Source organism: Poromitra crassiceps (assembly GCF_964638095.1).
Source record: "Poromitra crassiceps genome assembly, chromosome: 1".
Classification (NCBI taxonomy): Eukaryota; Metazoa; Chordata; class Actinopteri; order Beryciformes; family Melamphaidae; genus Poromitra; species Poromitra crassiceps.
Window position 1 is genome coordinate 26,368,672 of NC_139623.1, and position 22,598 is coordinate 26,391,269.

Below are 22,598 nucleotides of genomic sequence, written 5' to 3' on the forward strand. Positions count from 1 at the left end.
AACCTGTCTCTGATTGGTGCCTGCATGACAAGAAGAGCAGATATTGTTTTAATGAACTCATTAAAGTCCCATGGAGACGGACTGCTTCCCAGGCTGCCAGAAAGCTTTCCTCTTATAGATCATACAACTCATCTGATCCGCTGAACTCTGTTTCACTGTAGACCAGCTGGCCCAGGAGACCAGGCTGTCTAAGACTGAGGTGGACTGCTGGTTTTTGGAGCGCAGGGCGCTGAGGGACAACATGGAGCAGGCCTTGCTCACCATGGTTCCTAAGAGCGCAGAGGAGCGAGCGGGGGCGCTGCTGAATGGGGCATCTCACCACCAACCGGACGGGAAAGCCTTCCGCATCTCCCCTCACCCGCCTGTCCTCTCCTCTGCCTCCTCTCCTCCCGTGCTCGCAGCTTCCTCCCCTCATCCACCAATCCTCTCCTCCTCGGTTTCCCCTCCCCTCCTCACCTCCTCCTCCTCTTCCCCCCATCCTCCCGTCCTCTCAGCCTCCACAAGCCCCGCCCCCATCAGCAGCCGCTCCCTCACCCTGCTCAGAGAGGTAAGAAGAGACAAGGCTGATTAGATGATGTGGTGTTTGAATATGGCACAAGGTAGACTGAATGTAAGCTGTAATGAGATACATATGAAATGCTGCTTTAATTTCAGATGGGATCAATGAGGTGTTGCTTTAGAGAAAGGGGTTGAGATGGTATTTAAATCATAGGAGATTGTAGTTTAATATCACAAGGTGAGATGGCACTTTGTCAGAAGAAGTGAGGTAAGATTGAAGGTCAGATTTGACAAATGATAGAGATGAAATGGTACATAGAAGTAAAAGCTGTACAGCCACTGGGAGCCGAACTGTGACAATCACATTTTGTTATGCCTCCGCCGGTGATAGCCAGGCCAGAGGCATCATGGATTCGGGTTGTCTGTACATCCGTACAATGTTCATTACACATTATACAGTATGAGGAATGCCTTGACGCAATTTCATGAAATTTGCCTCAAATGTCGACTTGGACTCAAGGATGAACTGATTAGATATTGGTGGTCATAGATCAAAGTTCAAGGTCACTGTGATCTCAGGAACAGCTTATCAGAATTTCTTCATTTTTGGCTCAAACGTCGACTTGGACTCGAGGATGAACTGATTAGATTTTGGTGGTCAAAGTTCAAGGTTACTGTGACATCACGGCCGCTTGTTTCATGCTCGTTAACGTGATATCTCAGGAATGCCTTCATGGAATTTCATCTAATTTGCCACAAACGTCCACTCTGACTCAAGGATGAACTGATTACATTTTGGTGGCCAAAGTCAAGGTCACTGTGACCTCACGAACACCATTTTCAGCTCGGTAACGCCATCTCAGTAACACCTTGATTAAATTTCTGCTCATTTGGCTCAAACGTCAAAGTCTGGACAGACATGCATGTCGACTGCTCACTTGTTGGCGGAGGCATATATCCGTGGTGCGGTCTTTCTAGTTTCCAGTAATAAGATGTCATCACATCTAGGTAAGAATTGTAGGGCCAATTAAAGCATTTGATTTGAGTAATGTCTTGTTCAATCAGGTGCACATTTAGAATTTTTCTGATGTCACATGGGTTAAATGAGCCCTGGTGTTCGCCTTGACAGGTGTTCAGCCGGACCCAGTGGCCGTGTCCTGAGGAGTACAGCCAGCTGGAGGTCCAAACAGGCCTTGGACGTACCGACATTGTCCGCTGGTTCAAAGACCACCGCTCGGCACTGAAGAATGGAGAAACACTGGACTGGATGGAAGCTTTCCAAAGCCAGAATGCTGAGCAGCAGAACGCGGGCCAGGAACAGAACGGTCAAAGCGCTGAGAAAAAACAGAACCCTTCCCTGGAACCCAAGTCCCTGAAAGGTTGGTTTGTAGCAAGAGATGATAGTAATGATTTTTGCCAATGTTCAAACCCCCGATGACCCCTCCACATATAACACACACACACACTTTTTCCCTGTTTTTGTTATATTTTGTGTTTTCTTTTTTGACAAACTAAATAGTAACACTATACAGAGGTGGAAAGTACATACTCATGTACTACACTTACATACAATTTTGAGGCACAGGTATGGGGTACTGGCTTTACTTAAAGGGATACACCACTTTTTTTTAGCTCATTTGCCAGTGCCAGTGCCATTTTGGATTGATATTTCATTGTGTGGTGAGTCCCTGAAGCACAACATGTATTTCAGCGCCGTGAGATGTGTGTTTTAGCGGATTTTTAACAGCGATACCATTGGCCTCCATTCTATGGTGATAATTACTAACTTCACGACTGTATCTCAATGTATACTGCTTGGACAATGCCGGTAAAGGCAGGGGGTATCTTGGCTATGTGGGGGGGGGGGTGTGGCAAATGAGCTAAACTTAAAAAAAAGTGGTGTATCCCTTTAAGTTTTTCCATTTCGTGAGATTTTTTACTCTGCTACATTTATCTGATGGCTGTAGTTACTGGGTACTTTGCAGAATAAGGTTTTACATGAAAAATACATTACAATAAACTATGCATTGTTAGACTTTAAACTCACATCATTAAAATACTTTACAAATACCATTGCTCAGAATGAGTAATGTAGCTGTGGATAATTCTACTTACATAAAGTAAACTTGACATTTAATGGAATATTTTTTCCATTATGGTATTACTACTTTATGGTATTGCTATTTTTACTTAAGTAAAGTAAAGGATTTGAGCATTTTTTCCACCACAAACATTACAACTATTGGTCAGGAGCCACAATAAAGGGTTATTTTCACTTGTGCCCACACATATTAGCAGCATCCTTTAGTGTGTTAGTCTAAAGCCGTTTTCCCACATGCGCTTTGTACCGCTAAATGACCGGAACGTGGTCTAATGCCTGCATGTGTGAAAGTCGTCGTGCCGGTATAAGCGCGACCCCGTCATCGCGGAGATTTCACCAGTTTCGAGCCAGTCAGAAGAGCGGTATGCGCGATAACAGGCGCAAGTGTAGAACGGGTCCAGTCATTTGCCGGCATGGGTGAGGTGTACACACGTTGCTTAATGTTCCAGCGGGCATAATCTAATCATTCGCGCACATTAAAGCAAACTGGCGAAATGATCTTGTGATCTCTCCTCTCTGCTGCCTGCTCCCTCTGTGGCCACAGTCCTCCTCCTCCTTCAGTCACAGGCACAGCCCGACAGGGACACAGACGAAGCAAATGCACGAAGTGAAATGTGGAAGTATTTTGCTTACGTTGCCGACAGCGAAGGCAAGCCCGGACACATCAAACGAAGCCAGTCTGTAAAAAGTGCTTCAACGCGACGCAGGTGAACGGATAAACAAGCAAACTTATTTCACCATCAAGAGTTTTGCCGACACGTCACTCCCCACCCGCTCTGCAGTGCCGCCCCGCCCCCCAACATACAGGCAATTTCGCTGCTAGATTCTCATATGCGAGAGCCGAAGTGTGAAGGGAAATGTCCGATATTGACTTACAGGTAATTTTCCGGTACGCATGTGGGAAAACGGCTTAAGGGTACAAATACATTTACTCAGTCTGATCATGTTAAGAATCTCTGCCGCTATTCATGTATCATGTGCAGCACTTCAGTCAATTATGAAATACTAGGGGAGCAATTATATTATTTCTGAAATAATGAAATATGTCTACCAGATATATATTATTCATCAATTCATCAGTAGTTATCTTCCGTGTGAAATGCTGAGTCAATATTCATGTTTTTATGGATGTTGAAAAAAGAGAAAAAAGGTAGTAAATTCCACCAAAAAGAGCATTGAATATTTGGAGGACAAACAAAAAAGGCTGGAACATCACATTACATTCATGTGGCGGCTGTGGCTCAGGAGGTAGAGCGGTCATCCACTAATCAGAAGGTCGGTGGTTCGATCCCCGGCTCCTCCAGTCTGCATGTCTGGTGTCCTTGCTCCTGATGGCTGTGCCAGGCTGCCAGCACCCTGCATGCTGCCTTCGGTGTATGAATGTGTGTGAATGGGTGAATGTAGGCACATTGTAAAGCACTTTGGATAAAAGCGCTATATAAATGCAGTCCATTTAGCATTTAGCAAGCTTTTATCAGTATGAATATGAGTATACACATGCACATTATTTCTCTTGAGATAAGACAATCATTTTATTATGGCAAGTCAGATCACCCTTGAAGCAGCCTGAAAGGATTTCACACAAAACAAATTTGTTATGTACAAATGTGCCAAAATGGAGCACTTACATTACAGCACATTTACATGGTATTTAAAGCAGCTACGAGCAAGATTTTCGATTGTTATTAAACAGTCTAAATTGAATATCAATGCATCACATCTTACCTCTAATAGTAGACGAGACCAACGGCGAGTAGTCTCGCTTGAACCCCGAGTGAATCGGCCAGTGTTGTCTTGACGATTAGACTGTCTGCGGCGGGGCAGATCAGGAAGTGAAATGAAACGGTTTGCGGCAGCCACTTCGGCCATAACCACAAAATAACAAAATAACTTCCAAACAAACTGTTAGAATATAACGAGAGATGTTCGCGAGAGTAGCAAGCCCCTGCATGGCGTTCTCCGTGTTTATGGTCTGTTGCTAGGCAGAACGAAACGGTTGAAGGCAGGCAGCTGCCGTAAACCATTTCGTTTCACTTCCGGGTTTATCCGGCCCGCCGGTAGACAGACACAGACTCTATAATCACCAAGAGAGCAATCTCCGATTCACACGGCTTTGGTCTCAGCTACTATTATAGGTAAGATGTGATGCATCAATATTATAATTATACTGTTTAATAACAATCGAAAATCTTGCTCGTAGCTGCTTTAATACACTGATTTTTTTTTTATCCCTTTCATTTAGCAAACACTTTTGTGCCTTGCGGCGGGGGGGGTTTACATCCCAAAGAAATAAAATCTTTGCTGACCCCTCCTAGGCGCTGGGGAGGAGGCTGAGAGCCCAGCAGCAATGGAGCGCTCCAAGCTGTCCAACCAAGACATTGTCCAGTGGTTCACTGACAGACTGGGCCACAGCGTGACGGACCTGAGCCGGACCAGATCGGACCAGACCAGCCCCAACACCGCTGACAAAGGGAGGTGCGTAGAGAGCGAGAGAGAGATTTTTCACTTCAGGTTATATACTGTATATATATGTATATATGTGTGTGTGTGTGTATATATATATATATATATATATATATATATATATATATATATATATATAATTGTGAGAGGAAGGATAGCAGGGGGCATGGCCATCCTGTGGCATAAGAGGATGGACTCTGTGATTAAAGTCGTCAGACTTGATGTTGACTGGTGTATTGCTGTGCAATTTAAGACGAACTATAAACTATAAAGAATTTGCTATACTGAATGTCTATACGCCTTTTGAGTCACAACAGAATGAAGATGAATATTTAAATAGACTAGCTTTTATTAGCTCCTTCATTGCTGATAATCCCTCTACTAGTGTGTTTGTGGTTGGTGACATGAATGCTGACATTACAGACAGACGTTCATTGTTTGCTAGCCATATGATTGAGTTCTGTGATGAAAACAACCTCATACTTTCCAGTCAAAGGTTTTTACCAGCAGATAGCTTTTCTTATATAAGTGAGGCTTGGCACACAACGTCATGGCTTGACCATTGCATTAGCACTGCTGATGCCCATGGTATTCTGAGATCTATGGAGATTCTGTATGGATCATCTATGTCTGATCATATCCCTCTTGTGTTCTCTCTTGATGTCGATTGCCTTCCTGAGATGACCAGTGAGATTAATACTGACTGTTATTCTAAAATAGATTGGTCTAAACTCTCTAGTGAGGATGTTTTGTCATACTGTGGCAGGACTGACATTCTGCTGAGTGATGTTCACATCCCCTATGAAGCAATATTGTGCCATGACATGAATTGTAATAATACTTCTCATCGTTCAGACCTGTGTATAATGTATGATTCTATTGTAAGAGTTGTGTATGATGCTAGTAGACCCTACTTTACTCACTCTAAGGGGAAGTTCAGTATTAAGCCGGGGTGGAATAAGCATGTGGCTGCTCAACATGCTGAAGCTAAGAAGGCCTTCAGGGAGTGGGTCCTAGCAGGTAGGCCCAGACAGGGACCTGTCCTGGACCATAAGAAGCTCGCTCATTCCAGATATAAATATGCTGTCCGCTACATAGGCAAACATGAGGAGGCCATGAGAGCAGACTCCCTGGCTGATAAACTACTTCAAAAGGATGTAACAGGTTTCTGGAAAGAGGTGAGGGCTCTGAACAGAGGTAGTACACTGCTTCCTTGTAGCATAGAGGGGGTCTCGGGAGCAGACAACATTGTTGAGCTGTGGAGGCAGCATTATTCTGCCCTCTTCAACTGTGTGAAAAGTGACCCTTATAATGTTGACAATTGTGATAATGAGTCAGTGGGTTTTACAGCTAATGAGGTCTATCAAGCAATAGCCCAATTAGCTGATGACAAAGCCAGTGGCTCTGATCAGATTACTGCAGAGCATTTTAAGCTAGCAAGTCCCAAGGTTGCTATTTTACTGTCAATTTGTTTTACTGGCCTCATGTCTCATGGGCTGCTGCCTGACTCTTTGCTGTCGGTCACTCTGGTGCCTGTCATCAAAGATAAAGCTAGGAAGGTGGGCAGCCTAGACAACTACAGGCATATTGCACTAGCTAGTGTTTTATCTAAAGTCCTGGAAAGAGTTATTTTAGATCGATTATGTTCTTATCTTGGTACCACGGATAACCAGTTTGGTTTCAAGGCCAAGCATGGTACTGATTTATGTATATATTCCTTAAAGGAAGTAGTTGACCAATATAAAAGAAAAGGCTCATCTGTCATAGTTGGCTTTATAGATGCCTCTAAGGCCTTTGACCGAGTCAACCACCATAAGCTGTTTATGAAACTAAAGGAAAGAGGGGTACCTGGTGGCATTATACGTATTTTGTCATACTGGTATGCCAACCAGAGCATGCACGTTAAATGGGCTAGCAAGGTCTCTGCCCCCTTTGGTGTAGGCAATGGCGTTCGCCAGGGAGGGATTCTTTCACCTGCACTCTTCAACGTATATATGAATGACCTGTCTGTTCTGCTTAATAATAGCTGTCAAACAGGCTGTATGGTTGGTAACACCCGGGTTAATCATCTCATGTATGCCGATGATTTGGTGATCATGTCTCCTAGTAGTGCTGGGTTTCAAGAACTTCTTAATGTGTGTACTGAATATGGTATTAACTATGATGTCAAATACAATGCCCAAAAGAGTGTAATCATGACCTGTAGAACAAGGAATGATAAGGATCTCTGCTTCCCTTCATTTTACTTGGCAGGACAAGAAATGTCTGTGTGTGGTAAATATAAGTACCTGGGTCACTTCATTACAGAGCAAATGAATGATGATGATGACATGCTAAGGCAGCGCCGCACATTATATGCCCAAGCCAACATGTTGAGAAAGAAATTCCTTTGTTGCTCCAATGATGTGAAGATTAATCTCTTTAGGACATATTGCACTCCCCTCTACACTGCCCCCTTGTGGGTGAGGTTCAAGAAGGCAACCATGTATAAATTGCAGGTTGCCTACAATGACTGCATGAGAATATTGCTTAGGGAACCTAGGTGGTGCAGTCCTAGTGATTTGTTCTGTAGATCTCGGGTAAGCACTTTTCAGGCCCTATTAAGAAACATTATGTACAAATTTATATGCCGCTTGAATGTTTCCAAGAACTCTGTGGTGATGCTACTGGTGGACCCCAAGTCCAGTGACACACGATACCAGTCAGCCTTATGGAAACACTGGTATGCCAGCCTTTTGTAATGTGTGTTCCTTGTATGTATTGTGTGTTTTTAATGGACCTTGTGTCTATGAAATAAAGATTGATTGATACACCCTGAAAAAGGCATATTCTGCTGAAACGCCTTGTTTAATATATGCCTTGAAAAAGGCATATTCTGCTGAAACGTGTAGGTATTAAACACAGCAGAGGAGAATGTTTGAGTGTGCGACTCTATATTATAATGTGATATTCATGTAACAACCAGCTTAATGTCCCAATATTTGCATTTTCAGTGAGACAGCAAACTAAACTGTTATTCACCTTATGTAGCCATAGACAGGCTGTAAGGTGAATAACAGGCATTGTGAATTGTGCAAATGAGAGGAAAATGTCCAAATGGCTCTGTGAGGAATTTAACTCAAATTATGTCTTGTTCTTTAATGTTCTACCAGTCCGTGTACTACATGTTGTTGCACCCATGGTAATTAGTGGATATTGATTTATTCTATTCTTTGCACTTATTGTAAGCAGCTTCATAAGAACATCAGCTAGATTGTTAAGCATGGTGCACATGGCATCTCTCATAGAGCCACTCAAAGTGCAAACAAAAATCCCCTCAATGATTTTGTTTTCCCGTTCGCAGAAAGAGTTTGTAAGTGTTTTATTGATAAACTAGCTGTGTCCTTGTCAGGTGGGTGAAGGTGACTGTGGCAGTGGGGGAGGAGAGTGACGGAGGAGTGGAGAGACAGAAGCTGACGTCAGACACTGACGTTCTGGCCTTGGAGCATCCTGGAAGGGTCACTGGTTGATGGTAGGTTAAATTAGTGAAATATCACTTTAGATACAGCAGCTATTTAAATAAATAATCTGAAAAAAGGAGAGTGAAGGGTAGAGAACCCGAGACTTGCCATGAGAGGCTGATATATATGCTGAATGCCCAAAATATTAGTGACATTTACTGTTTTCATGAAGCACAATGATGAGGTGAAATCAATATCCCCTATTGATTCCCCTTATTAGATACCGGTATCAAAGGAGGAGATGAGATGAAGAGAAGCTAGAGAAGGATTTTTAAGCTTTGAGACAATAGAGATGTGGATTGTGCAAAAGGGGCTGCATCTCAACATGAGGAAGATGATGCTAATATTTTGTATATTTGGTGTAACAGTAACCTGCTAAGAGTCACTGCTTGCCTCTAAAAATTCTACTTCCGACTTTGGCTACAATCACAGCTCTTTGTCAGAATACTGTACACTGTACAGTGTACACCAGCTTTTGATGATTTAGGGTCAAAGTAGATGTTACTCAGATCATTTAGACACTCCTATGTTGAAGCATGGCTTGCTTGGCTTACTTTTGGAAATGGTGAACTGTCCCTTTTAAAACCTCTTGCATGGCACCGTAACCCCAGCGTTACGTTTCTGATTTTTTGCTGTTCATCTGTCATTTATGTTATTAATTAGGTAGTTAATTCTGAACAATGCTGTTCATGCTACAACCATAACCCGCTGAATCTTGCGCATCGAACCATGTCTTCCTTTTTCAGATCAGATCAACACAGCAGAAGTTATAGCTGTCTTTGTACAAAGACAACATTTCAGATTATTTGGCTTTTTCAAATGGCTTTTTGGAAATCCGTCTAGGTATCTCCCTACAAAAACCACTGCCAAATACTCATGTTTTGGTATTTTTTCATCTTCTTTGAGTTGGGATGTGGTAAGGCCTGTGGCTATGTCTCCATTGGGTTTCTAGCCATAAATACAACAACCACAGGTAACTGTTTTTTATTCTAGGCGAGAATCAACCACTGTGTTTGAGCTGGTGTTACTCAGGGTCAGTTGTCTGTAACCCTAGCGGTTCAGCCACAGTAAGCATTTTAGTTTGGGTATGTCGTTTTCACCATTTTCTTCAGAAATAGGTGGCTTTAGAAGAGGACACAGCTGCAGCCTTCAGCTACCCAGGAAGGCATTAGCCTGCAATTAACTCTGATTGGTCCTTTTAAAAAGATGACATGCTCGGCTGGCAGGATGATATTTGCACAACCTGATCATCACACACACACACACACACACACACACACGGTGCACATGCAAGTTACTGATGGCTCTTGTGGTTAGGATCAGATCATTTAATTACTAATTGCATTCTTGGAGCAAATTTTTGAAGCAAATACATTTTTGATTCCACTTTGTATGCGTCACACCTGAGCAGAGAAGGATTTCTGAAGTTGTCAGTGACTAACATGAATTCATGAGAAATGGCAAGCTATAATGTTTTGGCAACACTGATTTCTCACAGCTTCTCAAAGTCTTTTGTTGTTGAGACAAGTAACCTTGGGTAAGCTAAAGTGGTTAGTCAAACTAAACACATCCTCGGTCAACCTCATTATTCATAAAATGTTTAAATGCATGCATGTACTCTTTTCGTATCGGGGGTGTTTTGACTAGTGAAAAGTAGCTGCTCAGTCCAAAGAGTTATTTTAAAGCTGTGTTTTTGTTATTTCACTCTGTTTCAGATAGAGAGAATCATTGACTGCTGAGTCGCAGACCATTTTGAGATGACTCAAGATGGCCAAATCTGGAACCAATGATTGTCTGCCTGTGATGTCATCACAAAGCGCCGTGGACTTTGAAGTTCCACAGCTGAGCACTGATGTGTGGTGCAGATACCGACAGAAGAGTGCCAAAGCTGGACTTGATGCATTGTTCTTACTACTACAGTACTACTACACCTTTTTTTTTTTTTACTTTAAACGGCCCTTGTAAATATTTTTCTGTATTGCGCAAAAACATTATGAAGAGAGAGCTTTGTACAGTTTTGCTGAGAGGTCAGGTTTTGTTACATTTATAAAAAAAAAAAAAAAAAGTCTTTGACTGGTGCCCCAAAACCTGGAATGTTTTTTCTCAACCCCCCCCCCCCCCCCCCCATTTTGAGAACAAAGTGTATCAGTTAGTCAGTCATATTTTGGAAAATCAAACTGCGTGCTACTCATTAAGAGTAGGCTTTGATGGCACTTATACCCCCATGGTAGTAATAGATATTCTCATGGTATGTCACCTCATTTCCATCTTAGTGGAAAGAGTTCACACTGTTAGGAGACTTGCCTCTCGCAGCATCCCCCTCGCTGAGTTTTGCCGGTGAAGGAAGGAGACGCTCAGAAGTGGCAGAGGAGCTGAACCCAGCCACAGCCTTACTGCTGAAAAGATGAAGCCAACACAGACAGACAAACGGACAGACTGGCACATGGGCAGACTACATGTTAACTTTTACTATCTTTATAATCAGCTGGTGCTTTCTTGCATCAGTACCGGGAGCATGTTCAAGAGCATTCAATGTTGCAGATTTTGTTATTGTCTCTCCAGATATAGAAATGATGCATTACATAGAGAAGAGAGTGGAGTGTCTGTTCCATCACACCATACTGCCTTTTCAGCTCTGTTATCGGACATTTCTTGTCTGCAATAGTGTGTAAGCATCTCACTCTACTGCCTCAGAACTGGGTAAAGTACATATTGGTGGTAAGTTCGCTTGATCAATTCTTTGAAAACTTGAAATATTCTTTGCTGAACTTGCCAAGCACTTTTGGTGAAAATGTATCAATGCATGATGAAATGGTTGAAGCTCCCTTTTTTGTTTTGAACCATTTCAAATGTCCGTTTTACTCAGCTGTGATCTGTGAACACACCCTGTGTCTTCTCTCTAGGCTTTCTGGCTTTAGATGGGTCCTTCCATTCAAAGCAGGGTTGGGGTCAATTCATTTCTGTACAATCAGTTCAAAATTGTAAATTTATCAGTCAGAGGTTTTATCATCTTTACCGTGACCAAACATGATTTTTGTCGCTGATTTTCTGAAACACCGCAAAACCAGTTTTGGTTTTAATCTGTTGTAATAGTGATGATTACAGCTGTCAAAGAACAAATTTGTGATGCATTGATTGCATGTGTTAAAAAAAAAAATTGGAAAATTCACTACCGGTGATTTCTTTACGGGATTTTTGTGTTTTTGGTCCTAACGGTATGTCTGGGAAACCAGCGATTTGATGAAAAATGTTGCAGTGCAGTGGGACTGAATTTTATGATTCTTATTTCTCTCTATAAAAAGTTTAATTTTGAAGGGAAACTGAGACTTTGAATTGGCGATAACCCTGGTTTGAACAGCGGTTGAATGACTATGCTGGCTGAATGTCTATTTCTGCTGCTGCTTTAGTTTCATGTTCAAACAAGTATCTGGGATACTGTACTTTTGGTTGGCTAGTGTGGAATACTGCTTTTTCATTTTTTACATCAAGTCTGCTGTAACTCAATAAATACACAACCAACAGATAAGCTCTTCTTGCTCATGTGCCATCGATGTAATGTCAACCTGGATTTGCAGGAAGAAGCACAGGGACACTGGCTTCATTTGCTCGTTTACTCCAGTACAAAATACTGTTGTACAAAACAAGTAAAACAGAGGGCCAGGACAGAGAGTAAGCTACAACCAGCCTGACTAGACCTCACCGAGGGAGAGAAACCACCTTAAGTTTAAGAGTGCAGAGAAACCTGTCAGGTCACTTACCAGGAACTTTGTACCATTCTCCATGCAAGCTTTGCTGAATGACACAAGAAGCACTTTTGAGACCATTTGAAGTATTCAGTTAAACCAAATTCATCTCAAATATTTCCATTTCAAAATGTCTCAGCCAACCTAATAGGTATTGATTTTGACCCACAATGCCATAACTTGCTAGAATTGCTTTATTCCAAATGAAAATGCATGCGGTTTGGGCTACAAGAAAGTCTTATGGACTGTAACGCATACTTTAAGCCTGGCTCCATTAGTGCAGGAATGTGGTATGTGCTGTTATTCTGGGTTATTTGACAGACAGAACCTGTTCAGGCCTCTGACACCAATGAAGGCCAGAAGTCCCATCACGAGATTACATTAACTATTGAAACAGACTTTCTTTGTCCAGTAAGAGGCCAAAAAGTTTTTCCTGTTCCTGTGTAAATGTAGCTTTTTAGTCATTGAGCTGGCTGCGTTGTGTGACACTCAACACTGATTTCCTAGCAGCCTTCTGTACGGCACTGCTGATTAGAGCAGGTTATTGATAAACACAACTTCAGCTCGACTTGTTTCTGATCACACAACATATAAATTATATTATTTTGATGTGTATATTTTACATTTTTGACATCAAAACTGAGGATTACAGTCAGTAGTGTCATCAGAAGACATGTACATCACAAGCCCAATGAGCTACACCGTGGATAGTAGTTTTGAGCTGCAGATACACCGTGGAAAGTAGTTTTGAGCTGCAGATACACCGTGGAGAGTAGTTTTGAGCTGTAGATACACTGGAGAGTAGTTTTGAGCTGCAGATACACCGTGGAGAGTAGTTTTGAGCTGCAGATACACTGTGGAGAGTAGTTTTGAGCTGTAGATACACTGGAGAGTAGTTTTGAGCTGCAGATACACCGTGGAGAGTAGTTTTGAGCTGCAGATACACTGGAGAGTAGTTTTGAGCGGCAGATACACCGTGGAGAGTAGTTTTGAGCTGTAGATACACTGTGGAGAGTAGTTTTGAGCTGTAGATACACTGGAGAGTAGTTTTGAGCTGTAGCTACACCGTGGAGAGTAGTTTTGAGCGGCAGATACACCGTGGAGAGTAGTTTTGAGCTGTAGATACACTGTGGAGAGTAGTTTTGAGCTGTAGATACACTGGAGAGTAGTTTTGAGCTGTAGCTACACCGTGGAGAGTAGTTTTGAGCTGCAGATACACCGTGGAGAGTAGTTTTGAGCTGTAGATACACTGTGGAGAGTAGTTTTGAGCTGCAGATACACTGGAGAGTAGTTTTGAGCTGTAGCTACACCGTGGAGAGTAGTTTTGAGCTGCAGATACACCGTGGAGAGTAGTTTTGAGCTGTAGATACACTGTGGAGAGTAGTTTTGAGCTGCAGATACACTGGAGAGTAGTTTTGAGCGGCAGATACACCGTGGAGAGTAGTTTTGAGCTGTAGATACACTGTGGAGAGTAGTTTTGAGCTGCAGATACACTGGAGTAGTTTTGAGCGGCAGATACACCGTGGAGAGTAGTTTTGAGCTGTAGATACACTGTGGAGAGTAGTTTTGAGCTGCAGATACACTGGAGAGTAGTTTTGAGCGGCAGATACACCATGGAGAGTAGTTTTGAGCTGTAGATACACTGGAGAGTAGTTTTGAGCTGCAGATACACTGGAGAGTAGTTTTGAGCGGCAGATACACCGTGGAGAGTAGTTTTGAGCTGTAGATACACTGTGGAGAGTAGTTTTGAGCTGCAGATACACTGGAGAGTAGTTTTGAGCGGCAGATACACAGTGGAGAGTAGTTTTGAGCTGTAGATACACTGTGGAGAGTAGTTTTGAGCTGCAGATACACTGGAGAGTAGTTTTGAGCGGCAGATACACCGTGGAGAGTAGTTTTGAGCTGTAGATACACTGGAGAGTAGTTTTGGGCTGCAGATACACCGTGGAGAGTAGTTTTGAGCTGTAGATACACTGGAGAGTAGTTTTGAGCGGCAGATACACCGTGGAGAGTAGTTTTGAGCTGCAGATACACCGTGGAGAGTAGTTTTGAGCTGCAGATACACCGTGGAGAGTAGTTATGTTGCAAAAATGTTTTTAATGTTTTGTCAGTGATTATCAACCAGTGTGCCAGGACATGCTGGTGTGTGATCGGGTGAGCTTCCTATACGTTGATTGGTTCAAAATTAAGAAAATTGGTGTCAAACAAATTAAATGAACTCCATTAAGGTATAATGAAATCAGTTTCTGCCATTCGAAGATAGTGCACTTTACTATTTGGCCATACATTTGATTATAATCACACTATTATATTATTCATATTTCCAAACAGGAATAACTAGAGTGTCTTATTATTCTGCGTCTAACTGGCATTGTGGCGATTAATAAGGTTGAGAACCACTGCTTCTTTAGATGCCTTGGTGTAGTATTAAGGAAACAGAGATAATAAGACAAGACTCCCTCATTCTTTAAAGAAACGGATATATTTACAAATGAACAGCAAAATTTCCACCTAACTGGTTAGGATCAGATCATGACAAGACTAAGATCATCAGGGTCTGTGGCACAAATGATTAAGAGACAGCTCTTTTTGTGCCCGGGTAAATCCAGACCTAGAAACAATGCTCTCTAAATAGCCTCATCTATGTTCTGCTGAGAGCTGGTGGGCTGTTTCACCAGCACATTCCCAGCAAGCTGGTAATTACAATGTAACCTGATATGGCATCACACAGAGAAAGAGAGGAGAGGAAGAGAAAGAACAAGAACACAAGAACACAAGAACCAACAAAATCAACAATGTGCTTGGTCTGCGGCTGCAACATCGCTCGTCTTGACAGTCCATTGGCAGGGTGTGTGTGTGTGTGTGTGGGGGGGGGGGGGGTCGGGACAGAGGAAGGGGGAAGCTTGATATTCATATAAAATCTGTTTCTTCTCATTTGCTCATGTCTGCCTTACATGGACACATCCGCAGTAGTAGTAGTAGAAGCTGACTCTACTTGGTGAGTAGAGCCTATAGCCAGAGTCTGAGTCCAGGCGTGCGCTGCTGCTGTCTCGGTTAAAATGCAATGCTTCTTCAAATTCCCTCCTTTTGCTTCCTGTACGAAGACACCTGGATGCAGGTTTCATGTTTTCTCTTCAGGATTTCAGTCTTTTTTCTCAACACACAACAGATATTACAACTGTTTGTTGATCACATCCCTGCTGGTACAAGTGCATGACCCCTGGCTGCACAGTCCCTGACATGTAACACACCTTGACATGGAGGGACCATATGGTACAATTGGGCATATTCCTCAAACAAGAACAAGGGAGAATGTGAAGAAGCAAGCATTTTAACATGAAACATCAATTGCCCGCCCCTTTGTGGTGGGGACAAGGGGGGAGGAGGGAGAACCCTGCTCCTCTCTGTTCAGTCGTCCCCCAGACGGAAGCCCTGGCCCCAGTTGTGACGCCCTCCTCCTCCACCTCCCCCACCTCCACCCGCCTGCTCCGGGGGAGGTGCTCTCCTGGTGGGAGGGACTCCGAAGCCTGACACCCCTCCCCTCCTGTTGGGGAGGAACCGATACCTGGAGAGGAGAAAGGAGAGGGGCGGTATTAAATGGCATTGCTGAAAGCAAGAAAAAAAAAAAAATCACTACAGTATTAAAAGAAAATGTGTTGTTTCACCCAGTTTCACCCTCAAATTTCACCCTCACACACACTTACAGGAACTCTGGTGTGGAGAGGAAGGAGCGTCCTCCCAAATCCATGGGGTATTTGAACATCAGGAAGAAGTAGAGGTGACCCACCAGGTTCCCGATCAGTTCGTTCACCACACTGGACAACAACACAGTGGACAAGACTGACTGTTAGACTGGCTCATTGAAGCTCACAGAGAGAACATTATGCAATCCAACTTCCACTCATTGAATTTCAGAGGAAGGAGTTACTTACGAGCCTCCGATGATGTAGTTGAAGCCCAGAATAACCCAGGGCAGATAACACGCCTAGGAAACATACAAAGAATAAGATCATGATTATTAGGATTATGATAATTATCTTCATGATGAATGAATCATAACAATAAGATTCACAAAGTGAAAGTAATATAGCATGGTGATACGGGATAAGGATCACTCCTAAAAACAGGAGTTCTCATCTTAGATCACACACATTCAGTCTTGTTAATAAATAGTAATACTAACTTTAATGATCGCTGTAGGGAAAATTTCTTTGATTATTCATTTTTTATGTAGAATGACACTTATGGTAAGTACCAGGAATCATATTCCATACCAGATAAATATATTGTATTACCTATGTGTACTAAGATCTGTGCTAATGGTGAAATATTGGGTACCTTGAATATTGTTGCATACCCGATAGAAATGTTGTACTATGAGTAATAACACGAGTGTTAAGAGGTAAAATATCTGGTACCTTAAATCGTGTTCCGAACCAGAAGGACACAATCGTCTCTCTGTTGAGTTGAGCCCAGACATACAGAACTGACATGATCAACGGGATCATCAGCAACTGGAAACAATAACAATATGAATCAATAAAAAAGAACACACCTTAACAAACAATAAAAATATGAATCAATAAAAAAATAACACCTTAACAAACAATAATATGAATCAATAAAAAATAACACACCTTAACAAACAATAACAATATGAATCAATAAAAATAACACACCTTAACAAACAATAACAATATGAATCAATAAAAAATAACACACCTTAACAAACAATAACAATATGAATCAATAAAAATAACACACCTTAACAAACAATAACAATATGAATCAATAAAAAACAACACACCTTAACAAACAACGATATGAATCAATTAAAAATAACACACCTTAACAACAACGCAAGTGCAGACTGTGATCTTGTGCATCCTGCAGTCAAAGTTATTCCTTTTTGAATGCGTAACTAAAGTGTTAATTGGAACCCTTTGTCCTATGCTTTGTTTGCATGGGGAAACTGGGAATGTGCCAGTGTTGGTAATGTTGATACTATGGCGGCCTTCCACTGCTGTATGGATCCTATAATAAGAATTGTGTTCGGCCACAGCTATGCCATTTTACATGTGATCGCACTGAATCATTCAGGAAGTATAAAGAGTACCCCTGCGGGTGACCTACCGGAGACGGATTTTGGAATTAGGTAATTAGGGCCGACTAAATGGGCAAGAATGGCCGAAATGCCTCAACATAGGTTCAACACCATGGAGAGCTCCAGAGTGGAGCAGCACACAGGTGAGAGCGGAGTTTGAATCAGCCAGTGAACTCCGGAGCAGCACACAGGTGAGCAGAATTGCAATCAGCCAGTGAAGTGGACTATGAAAACCCTCTGGGGAGAGAGAGGAGAGGCTGCATGCCGTGAGTGAGGCCTGACTAAATGGCCAGTCACACGGGGGCAGGTATTCCGCTAGTGTAGAGAAAACAGAAAGAGGAGGATTCTCACCTGCATGTCCATCATGAGTCCAGTTATCTACAGCGACAGAGTCAAGGACAACAACATCATGGCTCAATACAATCACAGCTAGAGCCCGAAAATTAGAGAGGATGGTGACTGGAAGGTCGCCAGTTCAAAACCCCACACACACAGGGTGTGAAAACCTGAGGGGGGAGTGGGAGTGAACTGCCCCTCTGCCTTCTCCCCACCATCAAAGTTCCCTTGAGCAAAGCATTTAACCTTGGAAGATCAAAGAGTGCGAGTGTGCATGTGTGTAACCGTGCGACTGCTCCCCGAGGCTGCGGCTGCGAATACGAGTATATGTTCTCAACGACTTGCCTCGGGTAACAAAAACTGCCTAGTCACCTGTGTGTGGGATTCAATTTGCAAACTGAGAGAAAAACTGAACTGAAAGAAAGAAAAATTAACACAAGGATATACTGTAGTCCAATTTAGGTGGAAAGTCTATAGGGTTTTCACAAATATATCTTGAAAGAATAAAAGACACTTCCAAGTTTATCTGCAATCCAATTGATCTGAAAACCCAGATGAGTTTATGATCAGAAGTGAACTCAATGACAACCAGAAGAGAGTGAGTGTTCAGATGTGGGCTGGCCTGCACTGCTGCTGTTATATGTGACCTATATTAGGTTGCTCTGCTCTGCAGGGGTAGAATGCCACTGGCATAATGCCACCCTGACATGGCACACTGCTGCAGAGAGAGAGAGGGAGGGAGGGAGAGGGTATAGAGGGGTAAAGAGAACAGAGGTGGAGAGTAAAATGTAGAGCGGATGAGAAGCTAACAGAGTTGTAAACTTGAATGATTAAGAGATGATCTATCCCCTAAATGATCTTAAACTGAAGGTTTAAAGCAGGGGTTCTCAAAGTGCGGTCCGCGGGCCAATTGCAGCCCTCGGGACTCGGGAGTGTTTCTGGTGGCCCGCCATGAGTTAGGTGACATGATGGTATTTGGTCCGATTCTAGGTTTACTGTCTTTCAGAGGCTGTAGCTAGCCAGACTGAAGAAGATAATGGTATCATATGAAACTAGAAGACCAAAGGCTTCCATTGGTACCAACCATGTCATGCTAGCTTGAAGGGGGCTAAATAATGTTTCAAAGTTGAGGAAAATGTTGGCGAGGGAAAGAAACATTTTCAAAAGGGTCCTCTTTTTCACAGCCTAATGTTGGCAGGTTGGTGACAAATGGACAAATGGGATTTTTTTTCTCTCCTCCAGAAACCAAAATACATTTTGCACAGTTGGGATGACTTTTAGTCTAGAATAGGCTATTAAAAGAAAAATATTTGTTTTGGAATTATTTGTGTTCTCTTTTTTTTCTTGGGTGGGCCTCAATCCAATGTTGGGTCCCTTAATTGGCCCTCAGTAAGCAAACTTTGAGAACCCCTGGTTTAAAGAGTTTGACACTTTAACAGAGATGTAGACTGGCAATGAGATGTAGACTGGCAATGATAATAAGGGTGTAGGGTTGAGGAGGATACAACAATACAGAGCCAGTTGAAGAGGAGCATGAAGACATAGTCTGCTGGTCTGCCATCAAACGCCCCTGGAAAACAAAATGAAGCAAGCGTGAGAAAAAACTAGGAAAAGTCTCCAATGTATGCGAGTGTATGAGTGTAAAGCACAGAGGTCAGTAAAGCACAGAGGTCAGAGCTGACCGTAGTCTCACCTGTCTCTAGCCTAGAGGAGTACTGATAGAGGAAATACAGGTTGACCAGGTACAGAAAGCCAGTGCCAGGGCCGACTGGGAAATACAGGGTGGAAGTCACTGGTCTCCAGAGCTGAAACAAACACAAGAGACATTTGTGGCACATTATGTAATGTATGATGGCTGACTGAAGAATACAAGGTGGTGCGCCACTGGCCTCCAGATCTGAAACAAACATGAATAATGTATCCACAAAGCATCATATATAGTCAATGGTCAAACTAAATAATATGAGTCCACTGGAAGGCACAGAGTGGACATCACTGGTCTTCAGATATTAAATCATATGCAAACAGAAATGCACAGTGCATATAAAGATCTCTAGTATGTTTCATTAGTCATCAGATGTAAAACAACACAGAGAAAGACATAGGAGCTTGACAGTGTAGTGTAGTATGCCTAGACTAGGCTACATATACACTACTCCACACACATACACTAAACTATACAACATAATAGTTCATTATTATCTATTCACATTCAATCCAATCAAAATGAAAACAGCTACTCATACGCAATTGCTCAATGGGCCTTTTTCACAGCAGCCATGTTGTGTCTAAAAGGCAGGGTAAACTAAACACAAGTGCAACCAAAACATTGAGGGTCCCAGCACTGGAACACCTAAATGGATTGGAAGTTGCAAACCCTCATTAATGTTTTGGTTGCACCTGTGTTATAGTTTTTCAGTATTTGCATCTTGGAAAAAAGTGTCATTTCTTGAATGGACTGAACTGAAAGTGAGCTGAGACCCATAGCTGGTTTGAAAAGGTCTGTTTCTCAGGTCTGTGACAGCAGGACAGATACAGATACTGCTGGAACATAAACATGATATGAGCTCCTTTTCATTCAGAGAGAGGGAGAGAAGGCAGTGACAGATATTCTGAATCAAAAGTTCTCAGAAATGGAGTTCACCTCAAGGGTCTCTGATGGAGATTCAAGAGGTTCACACTAAAATAATGAATGGCTTTATTTCACCATAAATCCTTGTATAAAAGGGAGCAATATCTGTTTCATTGGGCAATATCTGTTTACATTTTTGTCCCACTGATGATGTTACAATGTATATGACATCATCAGTGACATCATCATCAGTGACATCATTATTGACCAACATCTTATGACATCACTAATTATGTCATAGGCACTGATGTTAGGCATTGTAACATCATCAGTGATGTCATAGGCATAGTGATGTCATCAGTGATGTGAAGTTGGAAATTGATGCCAATAGAACAGGCAGCCACGCAGTAGCCTGGGTAAACCCATCCCCCACGTGACCTGCTCTCAGACCTGTTCTCAGTCACTATGTGTAGTGTATAGTGACTGGGAACTGAGAGAGCAGGTCACGTGGGGGCTGGGTTTACCTAGGCTAGCCACGCAGCAGCCGAGCTGCATGCGAGGCCACGCAGCGGCTGAGCTGCGTGCGGCCAGCCCCCGCAGCGAGCGAGCCTAGGGTTACGGCCCCATCGGTACAATATAGGTTGCATAGGAATGATAACATATAGTACATACTACTACAGTCCCTCTAGATCTAGAATGATGAGTATGAATTACAACCAGATAAATAACGTATTCATGCAAAATGTAACAACTCCCAGTAGTAAATACAGTTATAACATGATGTGTAATCATATCAAATTGAGCACTGCCTGTGTTTCTCTCAGATATCAGGCAGGCCAGCCGTAGCTGTCACGACAGCTTACTGGCTGGCAGGTTGGAAATAGTACAGGGAAAGCTCTGTTTCATTTAGCATTAGAGAGAGAATGGTTGGGTACAGTTTTCAATCAATCAATCAATCAATCAATCAAAGTTTGATTTCAAGTGCAAAGTCACACCTTGGTGTGACTTCATGTGACAACACACTTTCCAATGAACAACAGAACATTCACATAATCAAGGTTAATCAAGGTTTTAGTAGCCATTAGCTAACCCTGTATGCCAGGTGTGTGTGTGTGTGTGTGTGTGTGTGTGTGTGTGTGTGTGTGTGTGTGTGTGTGTGTGTGTGTGTGTGTGTGTGCTAGTTAGGTTTTACTAAAATTAAGAACACACGTTTGTCTTGGCGTTTTGACAGCATCCGGAAGTCCTAACCTAGTTGGTTCTTGCTCTTCGCTTGCTGATTGGCTGTTAATATACACGACAAAGGCCTGCATGAGCCTTGCTAGCCGCCTGCTAAGCTAAGCTATCAAAAACACAACCACAACCGACACAAACGTATACAGCTAAACGATACTTACTTGAAATTTGTGGAAGAAATTTTCCGGCCATAGTACAAGGTACATAGGACTAATCAACCCCAGTTTCCCAATCAAGGGAACAGCAATCGACCCAGCAAACCAATACCGGGTGATGAAGGGGATGCTTTTGAACCAGTCCCCGATATCTGACATCTTTCCATATGATCGCAGCCGGGTGGTAGCTGTGAAGTAGAAGTCCCCCTCTAAAAATGAACTAATTTACAAACAACTGTGACCTCTCGATGATATTTCAGAACTGCTCCACTACTGCTAACTTCACATGACGTGGCTAACCACAACAGCAAGCTCTCATCTAATCAAGCTCCCAAGAATATTGTAGTTACTTCCGGTTAAATATTTTCAAAATGAAGGCATATTTACATAATGAAACCAAAATATCCCGAGAGAAGAACTTATGCTCTTAGTTTGAAGGAAAATCCTAGGACCGGATATCGTTTTACTTGACATTTTTAGCGTTGCTTTGCTTACTTCCTGTCTGTCACCGTCAACCAGCCAGAGGCAGCCAGCAACAGAAAGGGGCGTATATCAGTAGATGATTGTGTAGTGTGCAAATTTACTGAAAATGTTATCATACCATACCAACTGCACGATTATGGCGACCTGCATGCTGTAATAAAAGTGGCTTCATTGAGGAATGCTTTGCTGGTACAGGAATCTCGAACTACAGCTCCCACAATGCACAGCTCTATTTACTTGCGTAGAATGCGTACGTACTCTTCATGCGACTAAACCGCCTTGAAAACAAATTAATGTTCTCTGCCGTTTTTTCCCGAGGTATTAACGTCATGCTTGTTGAACTTTACGAGAGCTTGTGGTTTTCGGAGTAACACAGAATGATGCTTTTGTCTGTGTGTTTTCTGGGGTTT

The 22,598-nt window shown here is 42.5% G+C and overlaps 2 protein-coding genes across 2 annotated transcripts in view; one reads left to right on the plus strand and one right to left on the minus strand.

Annotated features, from left to right (window-relative positions):
• The window catches only part of zhx2a (zinc fingers and homeoboxes 2a), a 69,611-nt gene extending 57,534 nt beyond the window's left edge, over positions 1-12,077 (plus strand). Inside the window, exons 9-13 of the mRNA XM_083659313.1 lie at positions 162-547; positions 1,628-1,877; positions 4,915-5,074; positions 8,454-8,573; positions 10,278-12,077. Of these exons, the coding sequence (XP_083515439.1) occupies positions 162-547; positions 1,628-1,877; positions 4,915-5,074; positions 8,454-8,571 (914 nt within the window). The 3' untranslated portion in view covers positions 8,572-8,573; positions 10,278-12,077. The remainder of the gene's footprint in view (positions 1-161; positions 548-1,627; positions 1,878-4,914; positions 5,075-8,453; positions 8,574-10,277) is intronic.
• A 2,700-nt stretch (positions 12,078-14,777) lies between these two features.
• On the minus strand, positions 14,778-22,003 carry derl1 (derlin 1). The gene is made up of 8 exons (XM_083640501.1): positions 21,712-22,003; positions 19,439-19,550; positions 19,251-19,315; positions 17,761-17,787; positions 16,724-16,819; positions 16,238-16,290; positions 16,010-16,120; positions 14,778-15,870 (listed from the first exon to the last, which is right to left on the minus strand). Exons 1-8 carry the CDS (start codon positions 21,862-21,864, stop codon positions 15,714-15,716), a joined length of 774 nt encoding a protein of 257 aa, XP_083496627.1. The 5' UTR covers positions 21,865-22,003; the 3' UTR covers positions 14,778-15,713.
• Between the last annotated feature and the right edge of the window lie 595 nt (positions 22,004-22,598).

Excerpts from the sequence above, each read along its gene's own strand:
- derl1 (XM_083640501.1), bottom strand. The coding sequence starts at position 21,864 with ATGTCAGATATCGGGGACTGGTTCAAAAGCATCCCCTTCATCACCCGG. Across the intron at positions 19,551-21,711 it reads ATTTCTTCCACAAATTTCAA|CTCTGGAGACCAGTGACTTC; the intron begins GTAAGTATCGTT and ends TGTTTGTTTCAG. Across the intron at positions 16,820-17,760 it reads GACTCATGATGGACATGCAG|TTGCTGATGATCCCGTTGAT; the intron begins GTGAGAATCCTC and ends TATTGTTTCCAG.